Consider the following 17,609-nt stretch of genomic DNA (forward strand, 5'->3'; position numbering starts at 1 on the left):
AATCTAATCTAAACTATGGTTTGAAGCCATTCTTTAAAAGAGGTAGCATGCTTTTTCTTCATTCTGTGCACCAGCATTCTCAACTCTTGAGTGTAAATAGCTTTCCAGGACTCGAAAGTGGCACTTTTATTCTCAAAGAGCTTATTATTTCGACAATCCAAATTCCCCAGGCTGCCAGAATTAACACATCCATTGCAAATGGTAATTTCAGTAATGTTCTCATCTCCTCAAAGGCTTCCATAATGGATAATCTTCTATCTCTCTGTGGACATATAGAATCCCAACATTGTTCAGCTAGAGGACACCTCCAGAATAAATGAACTAGTGTTTCTTCCACGTGACACTCCATTGCAACACATTGATAACTTTGAATCTGGAAGTTTTTCCTTCTTAGCAAGTTCCTTGTGTTTAAACGATCATGCAAGAGCAGCCAGAAGAAAAATTTATGTTTTGCTTGGCATGAGGTTTTCCAAATTCTGTCGAAATTTTTTGGTGTGGGAGTAAAACCAATCATAGCTTTATATGCTCTTTGTGAGGAAAATTCTTTATTCCCCCAAATATAAGTCCATTGATCTCCATTGCCTTCTTGTACTCTTATGAGAGTATTTTGGCAGATCACTTCTAAGTTTTGATATTCTTCATAAGCCTTGTTGTGAGAGTGGCGGATGGAATAGATCTTCCAGGTACTCGAGTATGAATTACCTTCTCTACATTCCAGTCTGTATGTTTAGCAAAGGTAAATAAATGAGGAAATCTTTGGTGTAAGCAGTTTTGTTCCCATAGATCTGTCCGAAGTTTACGAGTCCTTCCATTACCCACAGAGCACTTAGCTAAACCCTTGTAAATATCAAGAAGCTTGAGATGTGATTTCCACCAGAAAGAACCTTCCAAACTATTTGTGGGTAATTCTCCATTATTGTAATATGTATCTCTGATTAAATGTACCCAGGGTATGTCAAGGTTATTGAAGAATTTATGTAGATTTTTCAGCATGAGTGCCTTATTCTGTATCTCCAAGTTGAGAACTCCCAATCCTCCTTGCTCTTTGGGTTTGCATATTTTCTTCCAGGCTACAAGAGCAGAGCCATTAGCTTGCACCTCTGTTTGTTTTTTTCTCCATAAGCAGTGTCTCATATACTTCACCACTTGTTCTTTTATGGAGACTCGGAACATCAAAACAGCACATGAAGAAGATTGGCATGGATGATAGTACTGATTTAACAAGTTGAAGCTTTCCTCCATAGTTTAGGAAATCTGCAATTCCACCAAGTCTTGTTTGAGTTCTCTGAATAATTGGCATAAAATGCTCCATGCTAGGTTTGACAATACACAGGGGGAGACCAAGGTATGTGAAAGGAAGAGACCCTTTTTTGCAATTCATTGTTGCAGCAAAATGATTGAGCCTTTCTTCACTTAAGTTTATGGGTATCATGCTTGATTTGTTGTAATTCACCCTCAGTCCAGTTGAATCAGCAAAAGTTTGAAGCAGGGCTTTTAGACATATTAAATTCCTTGCATCTGCCTTCAAAATAACCAAAGTGTCATCTGCGTATTGAATTATAGGGAAGTCTGGGCAGGCTCTGCAAGGTATTGGCCTTTCAATCAAATTTTGTGACATGGCCTTGTTCAGGTATAGATTGAAGTAAATCAGCTCGCTAACACAAACGAGTAAGGGTGAAAGTGGATCCCCTTGTCTTACCCCTCTCTTGCAATAGAATTTTTTCCCAGGAGTTCCATTAAGAAGGATTGCTGAGGTACCAGAACCTAGAATCATTTTAATCCATTTAATCCATCTTGCTCCAAAACCTCTTGCTTTAAGAATTTCTAGAATTGTGCTATGTTCAATCTTGTCAAAAGCTTTTTCAAAGTCAAGCTTAAGGATAACAATCTCCTCCTTGGATTTATGACATTGAAACAAATATTCAAAAGCCCATCCCAAGCAGTCTTGTATAGATCTTTGTTTCAGAAATCCATATTGATTCTTATGGACAAGTTGAAGGATTATTTTCTGTAGTCTATTAGCCAGCAGTTTGGTGATGATCTTGAGAACAGAATTGAGTAAGGAAATTGGTCTGAAGTCACTTGGGTGCGAGAGGATTATCAATCTTTGGAATGAGGGTAATATAGGAAGTATTAATACTTTCCATGTTTAAGTCTCCTTCATAGAATTTTCTTATCAGATCCTTGACATCCTCTCCAATAATTTGCCAGCAGTTTTTGAAGAATTCATTATTGAAACCATCAGGTCCTGGGTGACTTGTCATTTGGCAAATCCTTTATGACATCCTCTATTTCTTTATCGCAGAAAGGTTCCTCTAATCTGTGTACTAGTTGTAGAATCCATGCCTTCCCCAAAAAACTCGATAAATTGAATTGCATATTTGGCTTGTCAGATTGCCCCATTCTTTCTTTAAAGGATTTCCATAAGATCTCAGCTTTACTATCATGATCTGTAATTTCTGATAAGCTTTCATTCATCAACATAGAAATGAAATTATGTCTATAATTGATTGTTGCTTTGTTGTGGAAGAATCTTGTATTTGCATCTCCAAGCTTCACCCATTTGATCTTGCCTCTCTCGTTTCCGATAAGTTTTTTGATTTTGTAAGAGAGTGATAACATGACTTTTTAAAATGTCCCTAAGATTCCATTCCTCAAGAGAAAGGGTTCTAAGCTCTTCAAGATTGTCCAAGAATTCAATGACTGAATTAACTTTATCAATCAGTTTTCTGAGGCATGGCAGATTTCTTGCCCAGGTCTTGATACTTTTCCTTAAGTTCTTCAGTTTAGCAAGTAATTCTTTTGGCAGGATCAGTGTGTCCAACTGGAATTTTCCAACTATTTTCCACAATTTGCTTAAAGTCACTATGTTGTAACCAGTAATTTTCAAATCTGAAGACTCTTGCTTTAGGAATACTAGTTCCAATAGAAATGACACAGGGGACATGGTCAGAAGTTGGCTTAACCAGAGGGTATACCAAGGTGGAAGGGTATGTACTTGTCCAAGAGGCAGAGGTAAAGAACCAGTCAAGCCTTTCAAGCAAAGGAGTTTTCTGCATGTTACTCCATGTGTATTTTCTACCTTTCGGAGGTAATTCCACCAACCCCAGATTACTTATAGCTTCATTAAAAAGAAGCATTCCATTAATATCTCCTCCTGGTTTATTCTCGTCTCGATGGTTGTCCGATGAAATTAAAGTCTCCCAAGATCAGCCGATCCATATCATCAGGCATTACAATGTTGGTGAACCACTCAATAAAATCAGCTTTCCTGTCTGCTTGACTGGGTCCATAAACATTAGTTAAAATCCAAGAATTCCTTGAGAGATTACAGGTGAATGACACTGATATAGAGAATTCATTTTGGAAAGCAAGAGAACCAGTGAAAAGGGAGCTACTCCAAATAATTATTATTCCCCCTGCTGTGCCTACTGAAGGCAAGAATTCAAACTTATTGAATTTTTTTGGACAGAATTTTTTAATATAATCCATGTCAAATGATTCCCTTTTTGTCTCTTGTAAGCAGATGATGTCACAATTTGATTCCTCAATTTTGCTGGCTAGAGCAAGCCATTTCTTTTCAGAATTAATGCCTCTGAGATTCCAGTTTAAAATTTTCCATAATCTTTTGTGATCCATTAGTAACTAAAGGAGATTTTGATTTTCTCATGGAAGCAGACTAGTGCTCCAAACAACATTACACCGAGGACTGATGAAAGCACATAAGCAAATCTTGTGTAAGCGAGAACATGGACAAACAAAGCCTCGTGTAAGCGTGAAGATTGACAAGCACAGGTCATGGCTTATACAAATTTGCAATACATATATCCATTGCAACCAGAATCTCCACAAAAGCAACCCAAGTAAGAGTTTACTGACTGTCCAAGAAGTACAAAATACTGAAGGCATATTCCACTTTCCCACAAAAGCAATTATTGTGACTAACATTAGGAAACTTTATTTGGTTGGCCTTTTTTTGGCCTGTGGTGCCACTCCACCAGCAGCACTTGTTCCTTTGTCCTTGCCAAATCCATTAGCTTGAGTCTTCCCTTTTTTTGCCTTGTTCACTGTTGCGTGCTGGTGTCAACAATTGCACCGTGGGCTTTCTTGCTTGCTTCCAACTTAGTTTTCTTCATCGGCTTTTTCTCCAGCCCTTCTTCCTCCACCTTACGGAAGGATGCAGCCAAATTTTTTACAACTTTATTATGAATCAAAGGAGGGGCAGCATTGCAAACTAGACAATTTTTATCAACACAATTGTCATGATTTTTAAATCCATCATTCAGAAGAGTCAATCTAGGACTTCTTCTTACCTCTGATTCAACAAGTGGCACTTTTCCATCCCTTCTCTTTCTTTTAGGGGAGAGAGAGACCTGAACCTCTTCCTCATCAGAAATATGAGATTCATCAAGTAACTTGCAGACAGGAGCCTGGTTCACACAGCACTTATCAGGTATAACAAAGGAAATAGTCTGTTCTTGTACAATAGGCTCCTTAATAATATCCCATAACTGAGAAGACAAGAAACCTCTAGCCCAATCAAATTTATCAGGAGTCATAAGCATGAGTGTGACAAAGTTGAACCAACTTACAGGAATTTCACAAGAATATGAGCCTCCTGGTGAATTATGCAGATGTGGAGCAAAGAATTTTTCCCAAATTTGCATTCCTTGCTTGGAGAATCTCCTAGTCGGATCATGTTCTTCAGGAATGGCAAAGAAATGTGTTTCCACTTTCCCAATGATAAGGTGAGCCTCCTGGGGTGGAACCAAGTTTACATCTTCTAGCAAGTGAAAACCATTGATGTTGTTATTTTCCACTTGTTCCTCCTCATGAATTTGCTGCATATTATTGTCCATATCATCATTATCAAGCAGGTCAACCTCATCTTCATCAAGGTAAGCTTGGGCAATATTCAGAAGCCCTTCTCCAATCCGATGAACAGCAGCATATCTATTGCAAGGCCATCATGCACAACCAACTCGAAGATTTGCGGCAGAATTTGAGGAATTGGAACTTGAGCTACCGGAGGAGTATGTGATCTCACTATTTGAGTCTGCAGGAGGTGGATTATCCAGGTTGCATTTCCTCGGCTTGAATAGCATCCAGCAGCCCTTGAAAAGCAGGCATTTGGTGCCAGGTCAACTTCCATGCCCACATTGTCATGTTGATGCGATTTCCTCCCATAGCCCGAGTGTCCCCAACCATCTTGCTCTTCATCCTCCTCCTCAATAGCTTGTAGCACAGGTGGAAAAGGAGCTACAGGAGGAGCCACATCATTAGGTAAAGGGTGTGGGTCCACACCATCAGCTGGCAGTGGGTCCTCATCAGGTGGGCCCCCTCCAAGCAGGTTATGTTGAAGAACTTCAACTGAAAAAGTCCAGGACTCTGCATCTGGCCTGTTGCCTTCAGTCAGTCTTATACTTTTTGGGATGTCCTCCAAGTCTGTTACTCTAACCTTGGCCACTACCCTGCCCTTTTTATTTGGATCTCTCTCCCAAAGAAGCAAAGTACCAATGTCATGAAAGCAAGCATTGAAATCCTCTGTATTCATATGATCAAGAGGTGGACCGACCATCAGAACCCAAGCATCTCTATTAAAGCTAGTGGCTCTCCAGTTGGAGCCTTCATCATGCTTACAGAAAGATATGTTGACATCCCCAAAAGCATTAGGACTAGAGTGGATTAGCCTTTCTCTATCACTGACATTAGTAAACTGGACATAAGCAGCTCCAAAAGGGCATTCCTGAATACTCTCGAATCCTACTTCAGCAACTTCATTGAAGTAATCCTCTAACACTGCTCTGACATTACCAAAGTGTACCTGACCTTGGGGGAAGGGAGCAATGGTGGCGATGGCGTACTGTTCATGCAGCCGCGGCTTACGGGCGACGACGACCCGCTTGACTCCAACTCTGCCAGCAATTTGTTGAATCTCGAACCCATGTGGTACAAAAGGACGAGGGTCGATGGGGATGTTTGCCATTGCCACCGACGAGATTACCGGCGAACCTGGAGCAGAGCTTGACAGAGGGTTTTCACAGTGGAGAGAGAGGGACGGCGAAGCCGAGGAGGCGAGGAGTGAGGGGTTGTCTGCCACCTGTTGCTGGAAAAAAGAGAATTCTCCGAAAAAGGAAACAAACTAGATTTGGGGCGCCGGCCCGTGGGCCTTAAACCAAGAAAGGTAACTCTTGTCGGGCCAGTCCAAATGAGGAAAATTAGGGAACTTAAAAGAGGAAAGAAAGCCCGGCAAATTGGCGCCCAATTGAATACCTGTCGGCTGATTAGAAGACCAGAGATTATTCCTTTGACCACCTGATGAAAACCCATTAACCCGGCCATTAAAAGCACCTTTTATTGTGTCATTATGTCTTTGAGGAAAGGAGACCGTTGAAGCAGCCTGAGCATACGTTAATCTTTCAAAAACCGAAATCCTGGGATTAAACTCTGCCACCTTTTGGGGATAGGAAATTCTTGAGAAAACAGAACTGTCCTTTGAAGATTTAGACTTCACTTCTATCCATTCTTCCTTTTGCTCTTTATAGAATTTTCTTTCTTCTGCAATCCAATTAGGCCCGCCTTGTCCCCAGAGATGAAAGAAAACCTTGAAAGAGGACTGTGCTCGTGAACTCAAGTTGTAAATTTGGAAACCAATTGAACTTGATGAAACAGAAAACCTGAAACTTCTGTCACGGAGGAATTTGACATTGTATAGAGCAGCAATGCCACCAAAACAAGCTTGTAATGCAATAGCCACGAGTATGAACATCCAATCTAAAACTTGCACGACCAAAAGAGCAAACCAGAAAGAAAGGCTTCCTAGTCGAGAACTTGTTCATATTCACTCTTTGACCAAATTTTGTAAGACATTCTAAAGAAAAGTCCAGCCCCTGCTTGAAGTCTAATCCTTCGAAGGCATCACCATGCATGACTGAGGTGTCAACAATCTTTGGCACAGAACAATGTATCATATCCTCTAAAGGTCTAGTATCAGAAGAAGATGTATCCAAAAGCAAAGCTTGAGAAATTGAATTTGAGATAACACGATCTCCTATGAGAGCGAGAGAACACGAGTAAGATCTATGCTCTGTCCGAGTTTGAATTTTCTCATTCGAAGCAAAAACCTAGCATCCAACACTTGCTCCTTTGAGTCCAAAAGAACTATCCTCTTAGCATGTGGTTTGAGGATGAGAAAAGCTGATCTCGTTGAAAGGCTGGCTTAGTATCCTTATTGGCGGAAGGAGAGACAAGATCAGCATAAGTAACCCTCCATCTAACAGGAGGCGCTTCGGGGAACGAAGAAAAACCGGAGAGGGAAAGCGGACAAGATTCAACGAAAACCACATGAGGCCGAAATCGACGGTCGATCCGAGAAAAAAACACCTCACCATCTTTGAGGTGTTTACCAACCAAAGGAGCATCTTTGTGATTAACAAGAGCTAGCCAATTCCTCGGCCAAAGCAACAAAAAACCAGGGGAAGACTTGCTCTTACCAGAGTCTAGCAAAACTTCAAAAGAAACCTTCCAACGGCCGAGAGGTGAGGGAGCCATTGGGTATCACCTTGAAGGGGAGAAGACGCCGGAGAAGATGATCGGAGCCGAAGGGAGAGAACACCAGAGATCAAGAAGATCGCCGGTGAAGAAGGTGTCTAGGGCTCGGTGGTGGGAGGAGGGAGGAGCTCCATCCTAGAAGGTCCTTTTTACCCTTTAGTTTGTCATTTGTGACAGTAATTACCTTATTTAGTAAAAATTCTTCTGCTTTACCTCATTTTGTGAAATTTGTGCCAACTCTTACCTTATTTAGTGAAACTTGTGCCATTGCCGTGAATGCATGAACCCACCGTCACTATGAACTCCATCTCGCGCGCTCTGACAAGGGACAATCATCCGATGGCGCGGAATATGGCACAGCAGAGTACGTCAACGTCTGCGCCAAACGCCAGGTCAATGACGGGTCATTCTGCTGAACATCAGCCAGAGCACGGCGTGCATGGCATCTATGACAGACCTTGACACTGCGGAACATTCACTGCTATTAGGTCCCTAGTCGGCGTTCCAAGGCCGATTGACAGGCTATTCCTCGCAGTAATCGAATCCTTCGATCAACTCACCGGTCAAGCAGCTATCTAATGCGCGCAGATGTATATAGGTAGTGCGGCACTGCCACCTGATGCACATGGGAGGAAGAAGACATTGAGCTCGCTGGAAGTACTTGGACAAATACGTTTAGATGGGAGTATGCGAGACTAGATAGCTCTATAGGTCGTTGGATGCAACTGGCGGGCTGATCAAGTTCATTACTATACCGGTACAGTAACATCAGTACTGTAGATGATTCGTGCCAGCCGCTGGAAGAGGACGCAACACAGCCAGGTGGGTATTAGAGCATCTCCACTCATGCCCCCTGATAGCTCTCCGGAGCCTCTTTTTTCATCCGGACGGACGAAACTGGCTCAGTCACGCTCCCAGCTTCTCGTTTTCGTCCGGATTTGGCTAAATCCGTCCGGACTCCCTAGGCTATCATCGGTTTCCCGGGGTGTTGCCGGGGACTCCGGATGGAGCAAATTCCGCGATCTGGCCCGCGTGTCAGTGAAGATTCCATGCTCTAGCCCGCGCAAATTCCCCGGGACGCTGGAACTTCGGCGCTCCCCAGGCCAAATTTTCCTCGAATCCGGACGAAAATTTCGCCGGATTTGAGCGTGTGGAGCGACGAGTGGGGATGCTCTTAGGAAGGGAAATCGATAAAATATGTCAAGAAAAAACAAACGGCATGAGATGCGAAAAGATATATTGCTATGACAATTGAATCTCACTGAATAGAGCAGTGTAAAATATTTAAATAGGGTAAGAATTGGCACAAATTTCCCTAAGTGGGGCAAAGTGGATAACTTTCTACTATGGGGCAATCATTGTCACAAATGACAAAATAAGGGGTAAAACTAAAATTTACTCGTGATTTAATGCATGATCAACACACATGTTTAACGTTTCCGTAATGATGTATTATTACTGTAGTTCTAATAACATGCACTAAGCTACTAACTAATCTCCTAGAATCACTCTAGGAACAAGCTGTCACCGAGGTCGATGGCTTTTAAACAGGGCAAAAACATCACCGATTCGAGGTCGATGGCTTTTAAACAGGGCAAAAACATCACCGGGATTGACAGTTCCATAACTTACTTCCTAATGCTAACCGCTATAGCCTATAGGCAATGAACAGCCACGAAGACAAGTAACCTGACAGAAAGTTGCCAAAGATCTAGGATCTCTTAGTTAACTCCAAGTTTAGTTGCATCTTTTTTAGGGAAAGTATAGTACATATTTATTACACATTATGATGAGTCCTGAAAGTTCTACTAGTGTACCCAGCGACTACACCCTTGCCCACCATGCGAGACATACTGCGGTCAGGTAATACCAAACGGCAGCAGGCCGTAGAACCGAAGGCGAAGCCGAGCTGTTGTAGTAGGGTAGGTAACCGGTAGGAGGTGGTTGGTAGTACGGCTGCTGGGGCGTGTTCTGGCCGCCGCAGCAAACGACTGGCACCGGCGGGCACGGCGCCTGCGTGCCCGGGGAGGCCGGTGTCGACGGCGAAGGTGGGGGCCCTCCGTAGATAGGCAGGGGTTGCGGCTGCGACGGTGGCTGGCATCCTCCGCCGTTACATAGGACGGGACCCGAGGTGGCGTTGCCGCCCGCGTTGCCGTAGTCCGAAGCCGTCGCCATAGCCGTAGTTGCCAGCACCAACACCAAGGCATGCAGCAAGAGGACCGTCATAGTGTTTGATGTTGTAGTATTTGTTGCTGCTGCTGTGCTGCGTTCTGAGATAGGTATTCTCTAGCTTCCGTGTGTTGTGGCTTGTGAATGGCGTATATATTCAGCCACCGTACGCGCATGGAAGGCATGCATCATGACACATGGATATCAACGTGTTCGACGCTAGGCTACCATACGATATGTGGACATGGAGACACTAGCTAGCCGCTTGGTCTCTTGTCCTAGATATACGTGAGTGCGTACATATATACGTACAAGTGGTTTCCAGCATGTTTCCTCGAGAAACTAGCTCGGTGACCCTTCGGCGGGCCGACCTGGTGACCTAAATAATCCGTTTTTATCTATTTGGATCGGTTCACCAATAAGATGCGTCTCGTGGTTCGGCCTATCAAGATGGTGCGCATAGCGGCGCGACCTATCTATCCGCTGGCTATTTAGCCCGCTCACACAAAACAAATAATTTGACATGAAGTTTACAAAGCGCAAGAAAATTTGATAGAAGTTTCATTAATTCAAACATAATTTACATAGTTTAAAACTAAAATCTAAATCCTAATTTGTTGCACCGCTATCTTCTTCATCGTCGGAGATAAGGTCGATGAAGGGCAGGAACGCCTCTAGCTGGGGGACCTCCAGGCCTCCGGTGGCTGTGGTTGCGGCTGCTGCAGCGCGTACTGTGGTAGTGTGGCTGGCGGCACGTACTGCGGAGGAGGTGGGACCATCAGATCGCTTCCAAACGGGCTCACGGCACACGCGCCCCGACACGCTCTCAAAATAATATATTCAACAAGATCATTGCCAAACACAACTAATTAAGGCAAGACCTTGAAAGATAAAACATTAAACTTCACCTGCGTTGCTGCCCCCACTTGCATACTATTGTTACGACACCCAGAATATCAAGCAAATCCTCAATAGCACCACGACAATTCTCCATCTCTAATACACCATGGATTAGAATGTCATCTGCTGGCAACACAGAACAAAACTTCTCGTCGCTACCTCCAGAACCAAACGATCGAAATAAATGCTGGGTGCGCACCACCGAATACCTCACAAAACCAGCAAACTCCAGGCACCAGTACTATTACATTTGCCAGTGAAGCCTTCCGAAACTCAACATCCAGCCAAATACAGACGGATATGCGTAAGAAAGTCTTTGTCTTGGCGTAAGAGAGATCCGCGGACCACCACCTCTTTATTCATGCCGATCCAGCATCCCCCACGTGACCCACCGGAAACCTGCAAGCCTCCGCTCCAAACCGTACCAGCGACCCAAAGGCAAGGCCGACAGGGAAAGGAGACGACGATCGATCCTCCATCGGAACCGGCCCAAAGCGTAGCTAAGATCGAGATCAAGGGGGAGGGGGCGGCCTAGGAGACATCCAGATCTAGATCTGGGATCACCACCACCGCCACCCACCGGCCCAGCATCTTTACTCCATCCATCATCTTTACTCCATCCATGGCGTCGCCGGGAAGAGATCTCTACCTCCACCTCGATCAGGGGCGTCACCTAGGCTGCACGGCGATGGCCCGACCAGACCCGCCCTAGCGGCCATGGCGGGGATCCCCGACGACCTCCACCCCCAACCACCTTCGTCGGCTGGGCCGCCACCACCACGGCGAGGGCCGGCAGCAGCAACGGCAAGAGGAGGGTGTGGCGGCGGGCTTGGCGGCGGCCCGACAAGATCGGCCCCGAAGTCGCCCTAGGGAGGGCCTTTTTGTTTATTAGTGTATTTCAATAATAATGTAACACATAACTGTTACTCCTATATGTAACTCTGCCACAAAATAAAGATCTCTCTGAATATAACTCTTAATCTGACAACAGAACACATTACAACTAGACACGCATGGTAAGCGCAATAATCTGTTCAATAAATATGATGTTGTGCAGACGATGAAAAACACCAGTGGCAACTGGTAACCCAGTTTCACTATCCAGGGAAGTGGGCGTACCCTTATCCTAAAGCAGTCGCTCACTGCTTACGAGTGCCAACGATCAATCTGATCTCACCTGCCAGGATATGGACACCGTGTTAGCGAAGTTAATCATAAGTGATTTCACGGAAATAGGTAAGTGGGTGCCCGGTATTACAGGAGATGCTGAGCCAGAGAAGTTCCTGCTCCTGCTAGGGCTTCTGCTCACAGATTTTCCAGGAGAGGCCTGCAAAAGAATCCCATTAGTTGCTTTGAACAAACGACTGAAGTAAAGATTCGGTCAGCTCATCTTAAAAGACTTACAGAAGAAACTGGGGATCGGGATCTTGACAGCGATCTGCAAAAAGTTACACAAACAAAGTTCATTACAAGGGAGTGTTGAGTCATCCTAACACCAAAACCTATCAGCTATGAATGCAACAGTATGTCAAGAACTTCAGATATCCTGACAAAGAAACCACAGTGCAATTTACGCATTTGCCTATCAGGTCTGACTAATAAAACTGAAACTGAACATACAACCTAACCAAGACGTGCATCCTCATTTGTTAATGACAATCTCTTGGCATGTACACTTGCCCAGAAAATGATTAAGCGGTACTTGTGATTCATTCTTCTCTATTTTAAAAACAACAACAGCAAAGCCTTTTGTCCCAAGCAAGTTGGGATAGGCTTGGCTAGTTTTAAATTATACTTTTAGAAGAATGTCAAGATAAATTAGCAGAAAGCTTAAAGTTCCATAAAAATGAGGGCCTCATTGATGATTATTGCAAATTAAGCCTACAATATACACCATTTAAATAATGCCACAAGACCCACTCCACATATCCTTACTGTCAAGACTATCTTGCTCCTAGGACTTGTTGCCACTCGCCATATATTTGGTGATAATCCATCTCTACTATCCATAGTTCCAAATCTCAACACATCCAATTATCTACGAAAGAAGTCCCCAGATCGCAGCATGGCCAGATCTAGGAAAAACAAAGATAATCTTAAACATTGCAGGTTAGCCAGCCAGCAGTGCATGTTCCATCATTCATTGGACCATAAAGGAAACAAAGCTAACATTCAAAGATAGTGATTCCTCACAAGAATTAATCATTGGTGATATCAAATTAAGGAAGAATCATGAAACATCAGGACAACCATTCTGGGACCTATTTATGTTTCTGTAACCTTAAATGACATGCGTGCAAAAGCTCTTTCTCTTGTGATACAATTACCAGGCTCCTGACCTCCTTTCAGAAGGTCCAGTGGTCGGGATACTTAGATTGCGACTTCACAATGCAAACACCAAGAGGTTACACCAAAGAGAAAATAAGAAGAGGTACGGCAGGTGCGCTAGACAAAACATTGTGGCACAGATGACAACCATCACCACAAATGGCCACATGCAGTCCAAGTAGCATATCGCTGGTGCCATCAGAAGGTGTCAAAATGCCTCGTGATTGCAAAATGGCACAACATCACTCGCATATCAGGCAAATCACCATGTAACAATATTGGACAACGAGCAAGTCAACAAATGCAGATGGCAGAACTGTGCGATTGTGAGCATCGTCTCGTCTGTGGATCGAGCCCGAAGAATTTGCAATGTAAGGGGACACCTGTGTCACCGAAGGCACCACAGGAACAACAAGAGCAGATGGCAGAACTGTGTCGCCTACAGACCCTCTCATCCCGCTCTCATTCGCCTCCCGGCAATCACCAAGACACATGTCAACCTGGCCGATTGGGGTTCCCATGCAATACCTTCAAGAAGGGTAACGAGGCCAAAAGGAGTCGGTGTCGCTGATGTTTCGCCCAGAAAAACAGCGAGGGGAGGTATATCTCCATGACCACGCCTCTAGGAAGGTTTAGGATGCTGAAGGGCACTGCCGTGGTCGCTCAGAACCAGTGATTTCTCCAGGAGCACGTGCCCCATCTCAAATCCAGCACCTCCATGGCGTGACCACAACCATGGGGGGAAGGGGCTTCGCCAACCGCGCGCCGCACCGAAGGCAGCCCGTACTTGCCAGACAAAACATCTGGAGAGAAGCTTACTTGACGGCGCAAAACAGTGGAGGACCGCCATCCAACAGAAATGGATAGCAGGTGCCACTCGTGAGAGAAAAGAGACAGCCACACCTCGGCGCGAACCTGTACTGGGCAGCAGGGGCGGCCGTGTGCGCAGCATGGCGCCATGGTGACGGGCCAGTGGTGGAGCTGGAGCCAGGACAACAACCCTGTGTTGTCAGCTTAATGTTGTGTAGTCAAATACATGTATTTGTATAAATTTTTAATATTTTTTTGCACATTTTCAGCTTGTATTGTCGAAAAACTGTGTATTCATTTGACTACACAGCTCAAGTGTGGCTCTGCCACTGCCACGGGCATCCCGTGCCAGCATAATTCGGACGTGGACGTGTGCCACCAAAAGGCAGCATACCGGATCTCAGCCATCACCTAGGACACAAGGAAATGGAGAAAGGACAATCCTGGGAGCACTAGGGGGGCACAGGGAAGGACTAGGCAGGGAAAACTGTGAGGACGTGAGAGACAACAGCGCCGGCAGCAATGCGATTCGTGGCCGGAGGAGGTCAACGTAAATAACTAAATACTGAATCAAAAACCTCCCGAGTCGCCTGGTGGGTTTCCTCCCATATCTTTCATGAACTGAATTACTGGTACTTCTCACAAAATAACTTGGAGGTAAATAAAAAATCGCAAACCTTTGATCCACGGGTAAGGGGGGCCAGGAGACAGATCTAAGGAACAATGTGCTCAAGAATCAGTACCGCCGTGTAGATCATGAAGAGAACAAATTAAGATACCTGCTATAGCTGCGACTTCTTGAGTAAGAGACGCTAACGCTTCTGCTTCTTGATCTAGCATTATACTCCCTCACCTACAATAGAGTAGCAACAATAGAAAATATTCAAGTTTTGTTGGTTTCAGATAGCTTATCACGTGTGCCACACGATGGAAAATATTCAAGTTTAAAATCAAACAGACATGCAAATACTATCTTAAATACTATTAAATTATTAATGGAAAAGAAGTAAACCCATACCCTGATATATGCCCGTGAAAATGCATTTCTGAATTCTGTATCATCAAGCTTCCTAATCTGCAAAATTACCAAGAAGATTGTGAAAATGTACATCACAGCGAAAACAGGGATGAACCACAAATCGCCAAAATGTGTTCTCAACAGATCCCCTCCCATAGCAATGAATAGTTTTCACAATAATTTCACATTACAGAGAGCGAAGGGTATAGAGAGCAAACCTACCGCGTATTTCATGTCATCATAGTTTGTATAATCCACAATTCCAACAATTTCTGAAACACAAATAAAATCAATTGCCATCAATATTGTGTGCATCACACTGAACTATGATTTGAACAATGGATACATTTATGGCAACAGATCCAAACAATTAGCTCCTCTATCTTATAGTGTGTGCACTACTACAATGTTTACATACTGGGAAAAGAAAATTAGAAGCATTATCACTAACCTCCAGCCTCCCGGTATACATCAGAAAAACAGACATCACCAGCCCGTCGCATGTGGTCCTGAATAAGTGAAGTTAACTAGTGCACAGCAAAATCAACAAACAGAAGTCATATACAATTCCAGTACCTTCAGATCTTGCCATGACGCTGACGAAGGTAAACCATCCACCATAACTGTGTGGTTCTCAACATGAAGATCTAAATGAGAATCCACATCAACAAATATCAATCATCTTTTAAGAAGATGGAGGTACAAACCGCGGTACTCCGAGCGCCTAGAAACACCTCCACGGCGTCCACCGCTAAAGCTTCTTGGGGGATCGTGTGAGTACGATTGACCTCTTCCACCATGAGCTAATTCCACCTGGGAGAAAAATTTAAGAACACATGCATGAGGAAGAAACAAAACGACTTCACTTTCATAAAGGTAACATACAGTACAGTACACTCATACCCGCAACCTGTAGCCATCAAAGGTATACCCATCACGGCCATATATTGCATCATCAGCGTCACGGGGATCCTCAAACTACAAAAGCATCAGTTTTGTTGGCATCCAATACTTAGTCATATCAACCCCAAAAAAGACTAGCACTATATTACATCACATTTTTTATAATCATAATATCCCTTAGTCGAGAAATTATAATATAAAATGATAAAAATAGGCTGTCTTTTATCATAAATTCTGAATATAAGCTCCAAACAGCAGTAAAATATTTATATGACCATAACAAAAAAACTGACCTCAACAAAAGCGTAACCAGGAGGTCTTGGAGGAATCTTCAAGTCAATATCCACGATACGGCCATACTGCATAATGATACATCAGAGAAGGAAATGAAGGCATGAATAAAGCCATTCTGTTTTCTACAATGCCATGGAAGTTGTTGTGAGCTGCAACCTATTGCAAATTTCCTTACTAATCTACAACTTACACTGAAAACATGATCAAGAATACCATCAATTTTTGCTACAGTATTATCATTTTATAACTGATGAAGACACTAGAAAAGGAATTGCAAGTAATCATTATACAAGACTGAAGATTTACCTTGTAAAAGAGATCCTCAACCTCCCTCTCTCGGATGTCCCCAGGGAGATTGCCCACATAAATGGTGCAGCTGTTGCGCCTGCCCATTGTGTCTGCGGTTACAGAAGATAAAAGTTCATACAGGTTATAGATGAAAGGGTAGGAGAAATGTAGTGCACTTCTAATTTTTTATGCAAATTTACTAACTCGGAGAGGGCAGAAAACAGTACAATTACAAAAAAAAAAATACAATAGCAATAGAAGAAAATAAGTTGCCGGTGATGTCTCATTGTCACCAGCAGGAAAAAAGATCTCAGAGACAAATTTATACTCTAATATGTGTAACGGATATTATGGATTTAATTTAACTACAGAATCACAAGAAAGCTGACAGAGTGCGGCCTTGGGTCCCGTCGTCTATCTTTTTACTACCTGTTGTGCCACAAAAATTCCCATTACCTATTATTAAAGTACGCCCAAATAACTGCACTGAACTTTGTCAAATCAACTATAAAACCATATAGCATCTGGCAATGGCATGGTACCCTAAACCGATCCTAATGGCATCACAAGGTCGTCAGTAGGAGGAAAAAGTGTCGATTCTTGGTACGCGGCAGCTGAACCACGGTCTTCGCTATGTGAAGATGATTTCACCGTTTCCGCAACGTTCTATCGCTTACATGACACAAAGTCGAGAACAGAACCGTTGGTTGGATACAGTCAAACTCCTCGCATCGAGATTTAAAGAAGTGGTAAATCTATCCGTGGTTACGCGAAAATAGAAATGGAAACAAGTTGGACTGCGGATCTCTAATCGCGAAAAAAAACACCTGTAGACCGACGACAAAAAGAAAGGCGACCTGCGGGCCAGAAACTTACCCGGAAATCGCAGCGGGGAAGAGGAACTGCGCGGCAGAGACGGGAGAAAGTGGCGGAGAACTCGACGTGCTGGTGGTGATCGAAGAACAGGTGGATAAGTGTTCTGAGGTTTTCAGTTGGTGTCCCTGCGGAGTCGACAGGTCGGCGGCGGGTCGAGAAGCTTCGGGACTCCGCAGCCGACGCCGCGTGGAAAGGTAAATAGATGCCTAAAGGTGTTATTTTCCATATGTACCCTAAATTCTCCTTTTTTTACACGAGAGGGCTCACTAAGAATGACAATTCTATCATCCACAGATGACAGATTCACGCCCGAGGGTTGGTTTTTCTTTGTTGCGGGTAAAAATTGGATTTTTATTAAGCATCATGGATTACAACAGACTCGAGTACAACATGTGAAGAACTAAATCAGCGCCTGAACCGGTTTGACCAAAGTTTGCTAAAACATAAGAGCATCTCTAGCAGAGCCCGTAAA

The 17,609-nt window shown here is 43.7% G+C and overlaps 1 protein-coding gene across 4 annotated transcripts; it reads right to left on the reverse strand.

Annotated features, from left to right (window-relative positions):
- Window positions 1-11,562: 11,562 nt before the first annotated feature.
- LOC124666151 (serine/arginine-rich-splicing factor SR34-like) lies at window positions 11,563-17,298 on the reverse strand. 4 transcript variants are annotated; one of them, XM_047203502.1, is made up of 13 exons: window positions 17,138-17,298; window positions 16,280-16,371; window positions 15,973-16,038; window positions 15,680-15,754; window positions 15,484-15,589; window positions 15,353-15,399; window positions 15,228-15,285; window positions 14,999-15,048; window positions 14,777-14,833; window positions 14,538-14,611; window positions 12,025-12,058; window positions 11,879-11,947; window positions 11,563-11,787 (listed from the first exon to the last, which is right to left on the reverse strand). In XM_047203502.1, the coding sequence occupies exons 2-13, from the start codon at window positions 16,364-16,366 to the stop codon at window positions 11,767-11,769; spliced, it is 744 nt and encodes a 247-aa protein (XP_047059458.1). In that variant the 5' UTR covers window positions 16,367-16,371; window positions 17,138-17,298; the 3' UTR covers window positions 11,563-11,766. The 4 variants fall into 4 exon arrangements, 2 of the variants coding, with proteins under 2 accessions (XP_047059458.1, XP_047059459.1); XM_047203503.1 differs by having other exon boundaries at window positions 11,563-11,797; XR_006990812.1 differs by having other exon boundaries at window positions 11,777-11,797; window positions 12,025-12,695.
- Window positions 17,299-17,609: the final 311 nt, after the last annotated feature.

This window comes from Lolium rigidum, chromosome 6 (assembly GCF_022539505.1).
Source record: "Lolium rigidum isolate FL_2022 chromosome 6, APGP_CSIRO_Lrig_0.1, whole genome shotgun sequence".
NCBI classification, from domain to species: domain Eukaryota; kingdom Viridiplantae; phylum Streptophyta; class Magnoliopsida; order Poales; family Poaceae; genus Lolium; species Lolium rigidum.